At 50.8% G+C, this 16169-nt stretch overlaps 2 protein-coding genes across 3 annotated transcripts in view; one reads left to right on the top strand and one right to left on the bottom strand.

Annotated features, from left to right (window-relative positions):
• The first annotated feature begins 1768 nt into the window (after positions 1-1768).
• TMDD1 (transmembrane and death domain 1) lies at positions 1769-2753 on the top strand. Its single transcript, XM_039241340.1, has one exon. The coding sequence runs from the start codon at positions 1769-1771 to the stop codon at positions 2732-2734; it is 966 nt and encodes a 321-aa protein (XP_039097271.1). The 3' UTR covers positions 2735-2753.
• A 4655-nt stretch (positions 2754-7408) lies between these two features.
• SCN8A (sodium voltage-gated channel alpha subunit 8) overlaps positions 7409-16169 on the bottom strand; it is a 122982-nt gene continuing 114221 nt past the window's right edge. For both annotated transcript variants that reach the window (XM_039241351.1, XM_039241350.1), the window contains exons 25-26: positions 13787-14057; positions 7409-10260 (exon numbers count right to left, since the gene is read on the bottom strand). In XM_039241351.1, coding sequence (XP_039097282.1) covers positions 9113-10260; positions 13787-14057 — 1419 coding nt within the window. In that variant the 3' untranslated portion in view covers positions 7409-9112. The remainder of the gene's footprint in view (positions 10261-13786; positions 14058-16169) is intronic.

Here is a 16169-nt window from a genome sequence, read left to right as displayed (position 1 = left end):
CAGCCCCTGTTCTGGAAAGCCCACAATACAGGGTGAGAAAAGCTCAAAAATAGGGGCGCCTGGGTGGCTTAGCCGGTTAAGCGTCTGACTTCGGCTCAGGTCATGATCTCACAGTTTGTGGGTTCGAGCCCTGCCTCCGGCTCTGTGCTGACAGCCATCTCAGAACATGGAGCTTGCCTTTGGATTCTGTGTCTCCCTCTCTCTCTGACCCTCCCCTGCTCACGCTGTCTCTATCTCTCTCTCAAAAATAAATAAAAGACATTAAAAATTTTAAAAGAAAAGCTCAAAAATGGATTATTTGAAAAAAAAAATTTTTAAGTAGGCTCCACACCCAACGTTGGGCTTGAACTTAGGACCCTGAGATCAAGAGTCACACGCTCTACTAACTGTGCCAGCCAGGCGCCCCCACAATGGATCATTTGAAAATACAGCTGGAAAAAGCTGCTTGGGGAGGGATCATATAAACATTTTCTCACGTCTGGTACAGTATTTGGTACATGGAAGACAACAAATGCTGGATAAATCCTTCAATTAATCAATTTCCAGATAAGTGTCCCAAGGGAGGATGCACAGGGTATCTCAAGAATGCCCAAAAGAGATTCTGACCTGTGGTGGTGGGTCAGAAAAACTCCCTGGAGGGGTTACAGCCCAACAAAGCTGTGGAGGCTGGAAACCACCAGAGCTGTGATTTGTTGCAAAAAGCATAAAGTGAGGGCAGGAGTCGGGGGTGCGGCAGGCGGGTTGAAGTGAGGCTGGAGGGATCCTGGGGACCAAACCGCTGCAGCAGGAGGACCTTTCACGCCCTGTGAAGAGCCCAGGATCTGAGATGAAGGTCATGGGTATGTGTTTGGAAGAAAGGAAGGGGGTCAGTGGCTTGTGGACAGGGATCGATTTGCAAGTTGAGAATTCACACACTGATTCAAAAAATCTTCACTGAAATGAACACCTACTCTGCACTCGTTGCTATAGGAACAACAAATGGACCTTCCAGTTGAATGGAGGAGACAGTAAAAAGGCAGAACTGCGGTGGGTTGTGGGAGAAACTAAGAGGGATCCCTAATGGAGAGGAGCAAAGGATACGTACTGGGTTCAGAGAGGGCTTCCCAGAAGGGACTGGTCAGCTGAGGAGTGACTAAGGTAGACGTGTGCAGGCCAAGATGCAAAGGAGGGTGGAGCCAAACTTGCTCAGTGGGGCCCTAGCGTGAGTGCAGTAGCAGTGGGCATTTGAGTAGCTCACCTTCTCTAGACAAGAGGAGATGACTATTTGGAGGTACCCGTGGGAGGATGGTAATTGGTAGAGTCTATAAATATTTGGTAGTCCCAGAATTTGGGATTGGATATTGGATAATAGAGAGCAAGGGGTCTAGGGCTTGTGCTGGAGGCTGAGGGGTCGTAAATGGATTATTAGAGGTGTGGGAGACTTGCTAAGTTTGAGGCCTTAGTGGGATGGCCGGGAGTCAGGCCTAGGGCAGGCATTTTAATAGAAGGGCCCAGGATCCTATCCTCATAGGGGACTGTCTCTCCTCCCCGCCTCCCCCCGCCCCCCCCCCCGCCCGTGTTGAAAAACTCACTCCAGGTCCTTTCAACTCCTAGTTTCTGGGTGCTGAGAGATTCCCACTAAGCCCCAAATGTCAGCTGCCCCCTTGCCCCTAGTCCCTGTCAGGGGAGGCCTCCGCCGCCGCCGCCGCCGCTGCAGCCACCGTCAGGCACCCCTCCCCCACCGAGGGCGTTCGGAGCTCCTCCCCCTACAGTCGGGTCACAGGGGGCGATGGCAACCGCGACGGCCGCGCAGGCCCGTGCCTGGGCCTTGGCGCTGGCGCTCTGGGGCTGGGTGCTGGCCCCGACGGGGGCCTTGGATGCCATGGGCCCCCACACGGCCGTCCGTCTGGCCGAGCTGCTGACCCCGGAGGAGTGCGACCATTTCCAGTCGCTCCTAAAGGTGCCAGAGCCGGACGTCGAGGGCGAGCTGGCCCGGCTCTCTGAGGACCGGCTGGCCCGCGCGGAGACGCCGGGGCCCACGTACAAGCCACCGGGCATGCTGCGGCGGCGGCGGGCGGCGGCCGAGCCCGCGGAGGTGTCGGACGGCTGCCGGGAGAGGCTGGCGGACTGGCTGGCGGCCGAGGCCCAGACCCTCTCTTGGGACCGCGTGGCCAGGGCCCTGCGGCGCTGCGGCCGCCCCGACGTGGCCCGGGAGCTGGGCAAGAACCTCCACCAGCAGGCGACGCTGCAGCTGCGCAAGTTCGGCCAGCCCTACCTGCGGCAGCCGGCAGCCCCCGCCCCCGCCCCCGCCCCCGCCCCCGCCGCGCCCCCGGCCCCGCCCCCGGCCCCGCCCCCGCGCCCCCGCCGCGCGGCGCTCCCGGAGCCCGACTGGGACCAGCTGCAGCTGATCGTGGAGCGTCTGCCCCAGGCGCCGTACGAGCGCAGCCCCGCCGACTGGGTCCGGCCGCTGGCGCTCGGCCTCCTCACCGGCTTCGTCGGGGCGTTGGGCGCCGGGGCGTTGTTCGTCCTGCTCACGCTGTGGCTCACCGGCGAGGATGGCCACGGACCGGGTCCTCCCCAGCGCAGGCCCGCCCAGGCGAGCGGCGGGCGGAAAGCCAGGCTGCCCCTGTGTGCAGAGCAGCTGGAGCCGTCGAAGGCCTGGGCTGCCCGCGGGCCGTTCCCCCCTCGCCTCAGTGCCCCCGTCTGTAAAACGGGAGCACAGCCCCGGCAGAGTGCTGCCTTCCCCGAATTATAAACGTTACCAAACACGCAAAGGAGGGAGCGATGGTTGGTTTGTTGGACATGGCCGCACAGCTGGTGGGACTGCCAGCGGGAGAGGAGGGGCTGGGGTGCCAGGGTACCCGGGGTGGGAGGCAGGCCCTCCCCCTTGGCCTTACAGCCTTCTTATCTCGCAGTAATCCTTGCACCGACCGCTACCATTTATTGAGTGCAAACTGTATGCCAGGCCCTGTGCCGAGCAGGTTACGTACATTATTTGTATCTTCAGAACCCAAGAGAAGCAGGTGTGATCTCCATTACACATAAAGACACTGGCCATGACTAGCTAGCGGCAGAGTCAGCATTTTGAACCCAGAGCTGCCTGAACTGAAAGTTTGAATCCCAGAGGGAATGATCTGTGACCAGTAAGGGAGCTTGACAAACGTGGTGGGGACCAGAACAAGAGGCGGGGTGTGCGGGGGCGATGGGGAGGTGGGGTGGGACGTGGCACATTTAGAGGTGTCCCCACTTTCAGGGGCTGATGCCTCCAAGCTGCTCTTCCTACCCGGACCCCTGAAGGTCCACCTGGAGCCCCAAAGCTTTCCCACCCACCAGGGCCCTGCCAGCCCATCTGGGGAGCTAAGCCCCGCCCACCCTTAGACTCTGTCCCTTGCCACAGGGGAGGGCAAAGAGGACAGCTGTGGGGGCTTCCTGTGTGGGAGGGTCTGTCCCCGGCCACGACCCGGCGCGGGGGCCGAGGGGCTTTGCTGTGAGAGCAATGACAGAATGACAGGCCAGTCCAAGAGGAGAGTTGAAAACAAGATTGACGTAACCCTTTATTGCAAATTCTAAAGTAAAAAGATGTACAGTACAAAGTAAAATTGAAATTTCAGACTATAAACTTCCAATCCACTTAGGCATTCTCATTTCTCAAGCATTTCTGCCATTTCCGTGTAAACGGAACCGGGAACAAGTCGAGGTGGTGAGGGAAGGAGGTACAGCGAGGGAAAAAAATTAAGTGTCTAGAATAATCACAAACCCCAGAAGCAAGTGAAAGGAAAGACATTTTCTCGACCTGCTGTCCTGGTGATGAGAAGCGGGGGTGATTGAGCAGTGCAGTTTAAAATGGCTCTCAGAATAGCAGCATTTATGGTACCATTTCATCTTCCTTAAGTCCAAATAATACTTTGCCCTTCCCTAGTGCCTTTGCCTCTGTATCTCAAAACACTTTACAAAACATTTAGTTAAAGCCTCACAACACCCCTGTGAGGTAGGTCAGTATTATTATCCCCATTTTACAGATGAGGAAACTGAGGCACAGAGAGGTTAAGTGACTTGCCCAAGGCCACACAGCGAGCCAGTGGTTGAGCTGGGGATGGAACACAGGAGTTCTGTCCCTTTTCTGGAACCACTGGACCACGCTCCCCTTTACCTATATACATTCTTCACACACACACACACCACACGTGCACACCCGCCCACCCCACCCCACCTAGCCTCTATGTACAGCAAACAGCAGCGGGGGGCAGGGGCAGGGCCAGGGGGCGCCTCAGGAGCATTTGAACGGAGGAAATCTTGGAAAAGGTTTTTTCCAAGAGAGCACAGAGCTGAGCCACAACGCAGACCCTGAGCGAACCTCGGGCCCCTCCCGACCCAGACTTCCTCCTCTCTCCTGATGTCCCCCTGGCTGGCTAGTTGCAGCCGATTCTTTAGGGGGTGGGGGTACCTGAAAATGAACGAAGCTTTTTGCAAACCTTTGGGCGACATCTGAGAAAAGAAAGAGGCATCGTTACAGAAGATGCCCAGGACTCAAGTCACAAAGTCGTAACCCACGGCAATGTCACCTCCACAGCAGGCCTGGAGGCTGGGGCCGAGGGGAGGGGGGTGGGGACTGACCTACCAGCCAACTCTCTCCAGAGTGGAGCTACTGGAGCGGACTAGAGTGGGCACTTCAGAATCCTCCTGAGAGTGTTCCTGGACCAGGAGACATGGCCTAGAGAGGGATGTCCCCAAAGCAGGGCAGAGGGAGGGAGGGGAGCGGTGCCCCTCTCCCCTGCACAGGTGTGAACGAGACCAGCCGTAGTCTGCTGGTATCTGTGTCGGGGTGATGGAGGGCAGGGCTCAGCATTAGCCAGCAGAGTGGAGACCGATGGGCGTCGTGCTCGCCCGAGCTTTGGGGTATCAGGATAGCTCTTTTCCTAGCATACTGGTGAGAAAGGCGAAAGTGAGGCCAGCCCAGTTGCGTTGGCTTGACATCATCTCTGGGGGCTCTGCCAGGTGCACTGGTGAAGAAGGGGGTTCGTGGATGGTGAAGCGCTGGCCTGGGAGGGGGAAGAACATCACGTGCAATGGGTGAGTGGGAGTCTGGGGCAGGTGGGGGGTTGGTGGGCAGGACCTTGCTTTTCTCTTACCAGTCTCTACTTCTCTTCTAAGCCAGAACTTAGCGAGAGGACCCTGATTTCTCTCCCTTCTCTTCCCCTCCTTTCCCCACACGTGCTAAGGTCCCGATTCCCAGACCCCTCCCAGGACTCAAGAATTGGGATAGTCAAGCAACAAACGGACACCAAGACAGGCTTCCCTTGTACGGTAAAAAGGGTCATTTTTATTTTGTTTCCTTTTGGCTTATAGTAGTGCTGTACTTTGTATCACGTCTCATGTAGAGCAGTGTTGGCCTCCATGCAGTCACTAATACACTAATCTTCACTAGTGCTCTTTTACAAATTTACATTGGTTGCGGCGGAAAAGAACAGAACTCTGGGCACTGTCGTTCCAGGGGCTTTGACAGGGAGCTTCTGCTTATTTCTCCCCGGTCAACTTCTGACACCAAAGGTGGCTCTTTTAGAGAAGTGGGAGTAGGTCGTGTTGACTCGGGACATTTTTGCTGCTCTCGCCCTCCGAATTATGGGGTCTCCTCAGCCTGAGCAGCAGGGAGGTTAAGGAAAGAAGAGGGAAACGTGTTTGTCACACACCGACCAGCAACCGTGTCAGCTGCTGCTCAGTGGCTTTGACTCTGCATTTTAAATGAACAGCATCACGCGTCTTTTTGCTTTTTGTCCTTTTTTTTTTTTTTTAAAGGTGAATCGTGGAGTATAAATACTGCACCAAGGACCCGGCTACAAAAAATAAATATTTATATTATATTTATATATCTATATATATATATGTGCAGTGATACTGTGGCTGCTGCTGCTTTTTGATTGGCTTCGTTAATATTTGGCAAAGCGTTGCCACTTACCCACCCCGTGAGGGCGTTCAAAATCGTCCTCACTGGTTCAATGCCTCACTGGTTCAATGCCTGTTAAACTGCGGGTGTAAACTGCTGGTGATGGTGTCATTTACTACCAAAGAAGTGTGGAGCAGGGCGGGTGAGTGAGAGTGTGAGCGAGCGAGTGGGCGGAGGGACGGTGGGGGAGGGACGAGAAGGTAGGAGAACTTTAAAAAAAAAAAAAGTCGAAACATCAAATAAGAGTGGAGGTGGCTTCTTCCCTGTAAAGCTGGCTGATGGGTGTCAGATACCAAGGCCCATGTGTGTTACTGAGGAGCTAGCCGCTGGGGGGCCGGGGGGGAAGGGAAAAGGGCAGATCTTAGAAAAATCTCATTAATATGCTCTAGTAGCTTCATGACATCACTAGCATGAGCACTTGGGGTGCGGTGCGGAGTCTTCTAGCACTGTTGCCCATCTCAGGACCTAAGAACAATGATGGAGTTTAGCCAAATCTTGCATAGAAGTGGTTAGAATTTATTGCACATTGGAACAAAAATATATATTTTTTTGTCGTTTTGGAAAAGACCATTAGCAATAAAAAAATTTTTTGTCTGTCTGTCTGGTTTGGGGATGTACATTGGCTGACAGCATCTAAGTTCTAAGAAGAAAGAAACGTATAAAAAATAAAAATAAACATGACAATGGCATAAGCCAGAAGCCATTTCCTATTTAATAAGTTAATCATTTGTATTTACAAAAAGGCATGCTGATAAAATAAAAGGATATATTACAGTATTTATAATTCTCTTAAAAAGAATAGCCACACACGTCAGCGTCTGTTTTGTGCTGTTGACGACGTCGCCTGTACACGTTACTATACATTCATCCTAGCGGTTAGTGGGGTCACTGAGAGAAATGCTTTTCCAACCTGGTGTCGTGTGTAGTACAAAAGTTCTACGGAGGAGGCCGCAGAAGCAGGCTTCGGAGAGCCGGGCAGAAGCTTCTAATGGTCCAAGAAGATAGAAAGCTCTGCCTACGGCCTTGCCGTGTTTGTTCTATGCAAAACTAGTCAGGCGGATGTGTGGTTCCACTGAGCGCTTCTGCTACGAGGCAGACTGGTGTGTCTGATCGCGGGGGTGGGGGGGGGTGTCTTTATCCCCCCTCTATGTTACGGTTCAGGAGGAATTTAGTTTGATTTGGTTCACATGCTAACGTCTCTCCTCATTCTTTGTCTAGGCTTCCTGACACTCTCGACTGCAGCATCTTGGCTTTGAGATCTAGTCATAGGATGAGAAACCCCTGGACTAAAAACTGTCTTCCCTAAAGTGGGAGAGGGGCCGAAAGACGGGACGCTCCCCCCGCCCCAAGCCACCCTCCAATGACAATGACAGGTCGCTAAGCAGGTGGCATGAAATTGAAATCGACAAGGGCTGAAAGGGAATGTGCCGGGAGGGCGGCGGGGGGGGGGGGGGGGGGGGGGGGGGGGGGGGGGGGGAGCTGCAACGTCTTAGGAATTAATATTGAATCGCTTTCTCATGAGAATCGGTGCGATAAAGAAACCAAGCGGGCTTGGTTCAGAGGCGGCTCCATCTCTCTACCTCGGGTCCCACCAGTGACGATTTATTGTCTAGAATGCGCAAAGAAACCACAGCCATAGCCCCAGCGCTGCTGCCCTCACCCACCTGCGCAGGTAAAAGGGAAACCCTGCTTGGCGGACAGATGAGATGGAAGCACAAGGAATCATGCAGTGTGTGAGCTTGACAACCCTCTGCCGAGGGAGAGGCCCGTTCGGGATATTCGAACTCCTCTCTGGCCGGAGCCAAGCCCGGAGAAAGCCACAGTGCAGAAGGATGTGACACTACCTGAAGCAGGCACCCCACACCCCCAGCGAAAACTGAAGTTCCCCAATTCACCCCCTAGAGATAACACGCCACTGTGAATGGTGCTTGTATCTCTGCCCCAAATAAGTGTCAGCTCTCCAGTATGAAGGCTAAACAATCATCGTAAATATTGCGATACAAATGAACTGGTTTGTTTGTTTCTTTTTTGATTATTACTATTTTTTTTGATTTTTGTTTTTAGCCCTAGGATTTGGTTTTACAGTGACATTATTAATACAAGCCATTCGAGATCCAAGTTTCCCCACGGACGGGACACAGAGCAGCATTAAATAGTTCATCTTTCACAATGTGCAACAATGGCTGTATGTTAGAGATGTCTGTTAAACATAGACACACAACGGATCCATCTGCTTGTCGGATTGGGTTTGGTGTTTGTTGGTAGTGGTAGTGGTCAATTGGTTGGTTATGTTTCCCTCCCTGGAAGGTGTATGAAAGACTTCTAAGAATTCGTTAAGGAATTGCAGCGGGTATGGAACGCTTACCATTTTTTTTTTTCCTCCAAATACAGTGAACGGTGCCGGGCTGGGTCCTGTCCAAAGGCTGACCCAGTGCAGGGGACAGGATTAGTAGTGTCCTGTGGTGTATGGTTCTCATGCATGACTTCTGATCACAGCATGCCATCATGCAAATCATTTCTACGCATTGAACGAGCACAATGTTTGGAATCGGCCTGAGCAAGTCCTCCTCAGCCTGAAGAAACCTGATTCTTCTCCCCCACCCATCTCCAAACCACGTGAAGCCCATGTGGAGAAGATGCGGTTTATGTCAAAGAAACAGACAATTAAATGACACGGGCTAGATGGGAGTGTGTGTGTGTGTGTGTGTGTGTGTGTGTGTGTGTGTGTGTCTTTTTGCTGCTTAGCTTAACTAATGTAAGAATGCAAATATAGTTTGCATGAACAAACTTTTTAAAGTGATGCTTTCTGCTTCTGAGAATCACCGAAATGAAAAAAAATAAATAAATAAAATCCATTGGGCTGCAACGGAATATGCTGGTCCCGGCAGCCTCGCCTCTGGTTTTTGTATCCTGTTGGTTTTGTCCTAAGTTGCATTGACGGATGTGGAACATGCAGTTATCACCTGCCCAAGCGTTAGAAAATCTGTGAGTCCAGGGAGCAGGGTCCTTTGCCCTCGGCAGGTCACTGCTCAAGATGCAACCGTGTTACAAGGTAAGCAGACTACGTTTGGTATAGATCTTCGGGTTCAAGTGTCTCCACAGCTCTTCTGCATTGATAATATTCAGGAAGTTTGTAAACAATCTTTTGCTTGCGAGTTTTACATCTGTACAAGATTTCATTTTTCCTCGCCTCTAACACTTGGATTCTCTGACCTCTTTTTGTCTTTTGGCTCTTTCCCTTCGTCCTTCCTCTGCCCGTTGCTGTTTCTCCTTGTCCGGTTTCGTTACGCTGTCATAGGACGGGAGGGAGGCTGTGGACGGGGTGCTCTCTTTTTTCTCCCGGTGTGTGCCTCCGTTCTCCAGCTTATTGGAAGTGGTCTTTTTGCAGATGAAGCCCCGTCTTGCTAAATGTCCCCGGTAGGCGCGCTGGAGGACCACGGCTGACACCTCCTCCTGCTTGCGCCGCAGCGTGGTTGTGATCGGCTCGTAAGACACTTTGGAAGGATTGGATGCCACGAACCGCTCCTCCATCTGCTGCCGGAGGATGTCCAGCTCCCCGCTGTCCCCCAGGACCCGCTTGGTGAAGGCAAAAAGGATGTCCAAGCAGTGGATGCGGTCCCCGCTGACCATCGGCAGATCCATGGCAATGAGCTCAATGGTGTTCGGCTTGGGCACTCGGAGAGGGTGTTCCAAGGCATCCGCAAAGTCTGCGAGCTTACAGTACTCGATGAACTGGGTGGCGTCGGGGTCGAACTTCTCCCAGATCTCGTAGAAGGTCTCAAAGTCGTCCTCGCTCAGAGGGTCCGCGCTCTCCTCGGTGGCTACGCTGAAGTTCTCCAAGATGATGGCGATGTACATGTTCACGACAATCAGGAAGGAGATGATGATGTAGCTTACAAAGAAGAAGATGCCCACTGAGGGGTTGCCGCAGTCTCCCTTGAAGCCACTTCCTGGGTGCTCCTTGTCCAGGCTGCAGTCAGGGGGGCGGTTCAGGATGGGCAGCAGGAGGCCATCCCAACCAGCTGACGTCGTGATCTGAAAGAGGCAGATCATGCTGTTGCCGAAGGTCTCAAAGTTGAACATGTCATCGATGCCAGCCTCGTGCTTCACGTATGCGAAGTTGGACATCCCGAAGATGGAGAAGATGAACATGACCAGGAAGAGCAGAAGGCCGATGTTGAACAGAGCAGGCAAGGACATCATTAAGGCAAAGAGCAGGGTGCGAATCCCTTTGGCACCTTTGATCAGACGCAAGATGCGCCCAATACGGGCCAACCGGATGACTCGGAATAGGGTTGGGGAAACAAAGTATTTCTCAATGATATCAGCCAGGAACATTCCTGAGAAGAGGACAGAAGAAGACATGTTACTGAGACTGGATGGAGACGCCTTTCTCTTTACTATGTCACCTGGCACTGAAGCCCTTAAGTTCAAAGGACTTCATAGAATCAGTGCCTTACACGTCAATCTGAGCTCTCATGGTGAAAAAAGAAAGTCGCATGCTTCAGACATACAGAAAAGCAGAGAAAACAATAAAATAGCCACCTATGCACTTGACATCCAGATTTACCAGATGCTAGCATTTTACCAAATTTGCTTTCTCTCTTCATCCCCAAAAGCAACTGCAATCCTGGAGATGGTGTGTATCATTCCAGTCTCTTCATCATTTTGCTATGCATGAACCTGTAACCATTATACAGATAGACCACATCCTAGCATCCTACTATGCCGAAAGAATTATTCCATATCTCTCTTTTCAGAACACGTTCTTTAGACCTCTAATTTGGTTTTCAGACTTCGCATTATGTTTGGGAGATTGACTTCTGGCTTTAAAATAATTTTTGGATTGTTCATGTTCACTGCTAAACCATATTCTGTTTCATGAATAGGTCCTCATTTATCTGTCTTCTCATTCAAAGGCCAAAATGCTATCAGATTTCCATATTCACAATGAATGAGAGGTCCCGGTGCCACCCATGACTTCACGACCCTTTGACTGTGATGGCTTAGTTATTCTGCCATGCTGCTACTTTTCCAAGTATCTTCCTGGCTCTGAAAAGACATTTTTGGCTTCTTGTCCCATGTCCCTACCCTGCCAAAGTAGCCTAGGAAATCAAAGGGACCTCTCAGAAGTGGCTTTTAACCCTGAGCTTCTAGACTTGTGTTTAAAGCCACAGACCAGAAACAGCATCGACAGACGAAAATGTCAAGGCATAAGTGGGATATGAAAGTAAGAGGGTGACCATGTAAAGTCAGAGGGCCCTTTTTCTGTTTCTGTTTATTCAGGAGTCCACCTCAGCCGGACCACTTGCCTTTAACACTGCAGAGCAATAATGGGAGCCCAGTGAGGGACCACAGGAAGAAGGGGACGCGCAAAGGTTGTGACATGGAAGCTGAAGGGAAGGCAATGACATACTGTCTTTCTTCAGTGCCTTCTCTTGCTGTTGAGGTCCTGATGAGACAATACGAGCTTCTACCGACAGGAAGGATTTATTTTTTTTTTTTTAAATGTTTTATTTATTTCTGAGAGAGAGAGACAGCATGAACAGGGGAGGGTCAGAGAGAGAGGGAGACGCAGAATCCAAAACAGGCTCCAGGCTCTGAGCTGGCAGCACAGGGCCCGACATGGGGCTCGAACCCACGAACCGTGAGATCATGACCTGAGCCAAAGTCAGACGCTTAACCGACTGAGCCACCCAGGCGCCCCAGGAAGGATTTATTTTGAATAAGGAAATATCTTTCAACCCTAAGGATTCAGAAATACTGGGGGAGTGAACTGCAGAAGCCTATGTAATCCCCTTACTTGAGACTTTTTTTTTTTTTTAAAGTAGTCTCCATGCCCAATATGGGGCTTGAACTCACAACCCTGAGACAGAAGTACATGCTCAACCAATCGAGCCAGCCAAGCGTGCCCCCCACTCCCCACTCTTATTTGAGATTTTTAAGCTAGGACAGAATCTTAACTTTCAGAAAGGGATGAGATGCAAGAAGTTTGGACAGCCTCTTGGGGCCTCTTCTAGGACTCGTATTCCATGAAGAATTTGAGCTTTCAAGAAAATCTCTACCTCAGCCAGGACCTAAGATAAATTCTCAGCTCTCTTCTTTTTAATGTCTCAATTAAGTCATAACCGGTGACCCTAAGAAGTCAGGTGACATCTGTAAAACTTGCATTCCGTGTCTGCTGGGCAAGCTGGGCTTCAGAGAGAAGATGCCAGCATTTGGTTTTATACGTTCAATGTGCACTTGTCTCCAGAGAAAAGGGGAGAAGGATGGGTAGGCAGCACTCTAGGGTAGCAGGAACACCACTTAAGGGGGCTTCTAGGAGGTTCCAGGGCTAGTTTTACACTAATTCCTCTTACTTAAAAAAGATAATTTCTATTCTTTTGTTTCTGAACAAATGAATACTATTTAATAAAAAATCCCTATCGTCCAAAACAATACTACTCTTCCTCTTTACTTGTGAGTATCACCTGAGAATAGGGTGCATGCTTTGGTCTGTGGGCTTCCTATCACACTCAATGATGGGTGGGCAGAAAACGTTTAAGGACAGGGCAACACTGTCCAAAGTGGGTCCTGTGGGAGGTTAGGAGTGTGGATTTGAGGCCAGGGGCTGGGCCTGAACCCTGCTCACTGGCATATTAGCCTCTGCTAGTCACTGCTCTGTGCCTCAGTTCCTTGTGATACTCAGACAGTTGTCATGAGGACTACAGGAATGAAAATAAGTACTTAGAAAGGTGACCGGCACAAAGTACATTCCATTAAAACATGAGATAGCCTTCACATCGCTTGGCAAAAGGATGCTGTGATCAAATAAAGGTAGGATGGTCAACAATTCTTTACTATAGGGCTTCCAAGAACCTTCTAAAGGCTAATGTGCCCTGTGACCCTCCAGAGGGAAATTCAATGTACAGTGTTGCCCAAAGTAATTTCATCATGAGGCTCTTTTCTTGCAGGGGAGATGTATGGGATTAGTGCTTCGTGAAACGACACGCGTTTGGACGTGCTGGTCCAGCGGACAGAACTAGAAACTGACACAGGCCACGCGGAAGGCCGGCTCCTTTCGGGAGCCCATGGTGAACACCTTGCTACGCCAGCCTGGCCGCCAGTTCTGGGGCTGCTTCCCACAGGCCTCCGGCACTCTCCCTCTGCCAGCCAACGCCAGTTACACCTACCTGGAAGCAAGCCAGGATTTCACCATATCCTCTGCTTGCCAGGTATCACCCTTTGCATGCCTTTAGGTTAAAGCGAAATGTCACACAGTTGCTGTTAAGATCCAGCCTGAGTTCTGTCCCTGCCACCTCCTAGTTGGGTGACCTTGGACATTTTTACAGAAGGTTAAAAAATAGCCTGCTTCTTGGGCTGTCATATGGGTCAAATGAGATAATAATGCCAGGGAAGAAACTCTCATACTGTACGTGGCACACAGTAAAACCTCAGTGAAGTGAGCACCGCCATCACCACCAGAATGCTCTTAGACCATTTTCCTTAATACCCAGCCTAACAATCTACCATCCCCTCTTCCACTGCTACTGCAGCCATAGTTCTTTTTCTTTTTTTTTAAGTTTCTTTTACCTTCCCTGTTAACTTTAAACTCCTTGAAAGCAAACAGCCACAACAAAATCAATCATTGCCCCCCCCTCGACAAGGGAATTCACGATCCAAGACCACTACGAACACGCAGGAGAAACTCACTGACCGCGTAACCTACTGGGGAGGCCCACGGGATGGCTTAGGGACGCGCACGGGCTTCAGCCCGTGTCAGGAGTGGGCCTGCACTTCACGCCCGCGGAGCCAGCTGCTCTCCCAGGAACCTCATGCTCCAGGCCAGTGAGGTCCCCTTCCCCTCCCCTCGCCCATCCCACTTACCCACAATGGAGAGAATGACTACCACGAAGTCAAAGATGTTCCAGCCAATGGTGAAGTAGTAGTGCCTCAAGGCAAACATTTTGAGCACACACTCACAGGTGAAAAAGATGACGAAGACCAGGTTAATCCAGTAGAGGATGTTTTCCATCTGTTTGCTCTGCGTATCTGTCTCCACCATCATCGTCACCATGTTAAGGCAGATGAGCATCATGATAACAATATCAAAGGCTTGTTGAGTGACAAAATCAAAGATGATACCTTGGATTTTGTTCTGGAGGTGGGGGCCGGGGAGGGAAGATACAAGAGCATTCATGAGAACCCTTCCCAGCAGACCATGGAAGTTGCCGTCCTGTTCATCAGAGCACTCGCCTTTCTTTATGAGACACTGGCCAGCTCTAGCTCGCTGCTCTGTCAGGGAGTCTGGCGCATGGACAGACCCGGACAGCAGTATTCACTTCCCCCAGAGCTTTCTAAAACCGCCACTCTTCTCTTTCGTGTCTACGCCATCCCACACTTCTACATGTCTTCCTGCCTGGCCAGCTGCTCCCGTTCAGCCCTTTTTTGGCGGCCATGTCTTCCCCGACTTGGTCTCTCCTTTCTCTACACTGTCTCCCCAGGAGAGCTCATCTATTCCTACTGCGTACATAGCATCTGTACACTTAGTTTTCTTAAATCCTTGCCTCTGAATTCCTGTGTTGCTCTCTCGACATCTCAGACCTAACAGGTCCTTCCTGGGCCCCTCACCCACCCCACTCCTCTCCCATCTCACTTGTCTACCCAGGCTCCAAGCCAGAAACCTGAGGGCCACCCTTGCCGCTCGCGTCTCCCTCTTCCCCCGCCCAGCGCGCTGCAGGTCCTGCCCATTCTTCTCAATTCGCCCGCTTCCTCCCGCTTCTGTCGGCCCTCCTCCAGCCCAAGCACCGGCACCTCCTGTCTGGACTTCTGGAAATTTCCCGACTAGTCTCCCTGCTTCCTCTCTTGCCCTCATCCAACGTGGTCTCCACACAGTAGCAAGTGTGATTTTTTCAAAACATAAATGGACCACACCCCTCTCCTACTTAAAGCTTTTTAACAGTTTCCCACTGGGCTTGCAACAAAATTCCTCTGGTTAGCCTGGCTGAGGGATGCCTCTCACAGTCTCATCCAGCTAACCTCATGCCCCCTCCTCTCACCCATCACCGCTTGGCCATGCTGATGCCTTCTGCTTTTAGAACCTCATTTGCTTTTCCAGGATCTCTTTCCCTAGCATTCTGGCTCCATCTCATCTCCCCAAGCAGACTTCCCTAGTGAGTCTTTCTCTGAAGCAGATTCTCCACCCAGAGCCTCCACATTCTCTGTCACAGCCCTTTTCTTTTCTCACAACATTCCACACTGTATTGTAGCTGTTTGCTTACTTATGATCTCTCTCCCCTCTGTATTAGAAGCTCCCTTGTCCCCAGGGTCTGAATTTTGTTCACCACTTTGGGCCTAGTGCCTGGAACACAGCAGGAGATCTGTTCATTCTCTTTGTTGAATGAAGGCTGATCACTCTTTATTAATGTCTCCTGCCACATGAAGTTTTTATATTTTAGAGTGGGTGAAAACACACTCTGGGACCGAACAGAACTCCAGAAATGTTAACCCTCTCCATTCCCCTTAGTCTCATTTCCATCACAAAATGGAAACTTGGACATCAAGGAAATATAAAAAAACATTTGCTTTTTTATGCTCTCCCTGATTTTGTGAACTTGAATTTAAATACATTTTAAAAAATCTCCCTGATTTTTAAATTTATTTTTGTGTATGTATGTATGTATGTATGTATGTATGTATGTATGTATTTTTGGAAAGAACCTAGGCACTTGAGCTCATGCTTACTTTCAGGGTCACTTTAACTGGTTGGTTTTCAAACCAAGGGTTTCCCTTTCCCTTGGAAGTCAGTGAGGCAGGTACATAGGCACAGGCTGTGGGGCTACTCTGAGGGACTCCCACTCTTGAGTCAAAGGAGCTCTACTTTCAGTTTTACAAGTTAGACTGCCACATGAGCTTTTATTTTATGAATTGTGCTGTTTTTAAATAAAAAGTTACTTTAAGTGAAAGGTACAGAAGATGTGACTTTGAGCCTGGGGCTTCTGCCCACCCTGCTGGGTATATGGCTTCAGGAGCAGAGTTATCTCCTCTGAAGCAAGGGGACAGTCACCAACAGAAAGGCAAAGCAGAGTCCCAGTGCCCAGATCTGCTTTACAAAAGGCTCAGTTCAAGACAGAAAATCAGGACCGCCGATCCCTAGTTTCACCTCCTCTGCTCCCACAAATAGCCAGAGTATTATTTTATCTTGTGAAGGCTTCCTTGTTGGGTAGAGAGCTGCGAAGACAGTGGCCACACCCTATCATGTACTGGTAGG

The sequence above is a fragment of the Hyaena hyaena genome, unplaced genomic scaffold (genome assembly GCF_003009895.1).
Source record: "Hyaena hyaena isolate Hyena2069 unplaced genomic scaffold, ASM300989v1 scaffold_192, whole genome shotgun sequence".
Taxonomy (NCBI): domain Eukaryota; kingdom Metazoa; phylum Chordata; class Mammalia; order Carnivora; family Hyaenidae; genus Hyaena; species Hyaena hyaena.
This window is presented reverse-complemented; position numbering and strand designations above follow the sequence as displayed.

Bases quoted from the DNA above. Each gene is read 5' to 3' on its own strand.
- TMDD1 (XM_039241340.1), top strand. From the start codon at position 1,769: ATGGCAACCGCGACGGCCGCGCAGGCCCGTGCCTGGGCCTTGGCGCTG.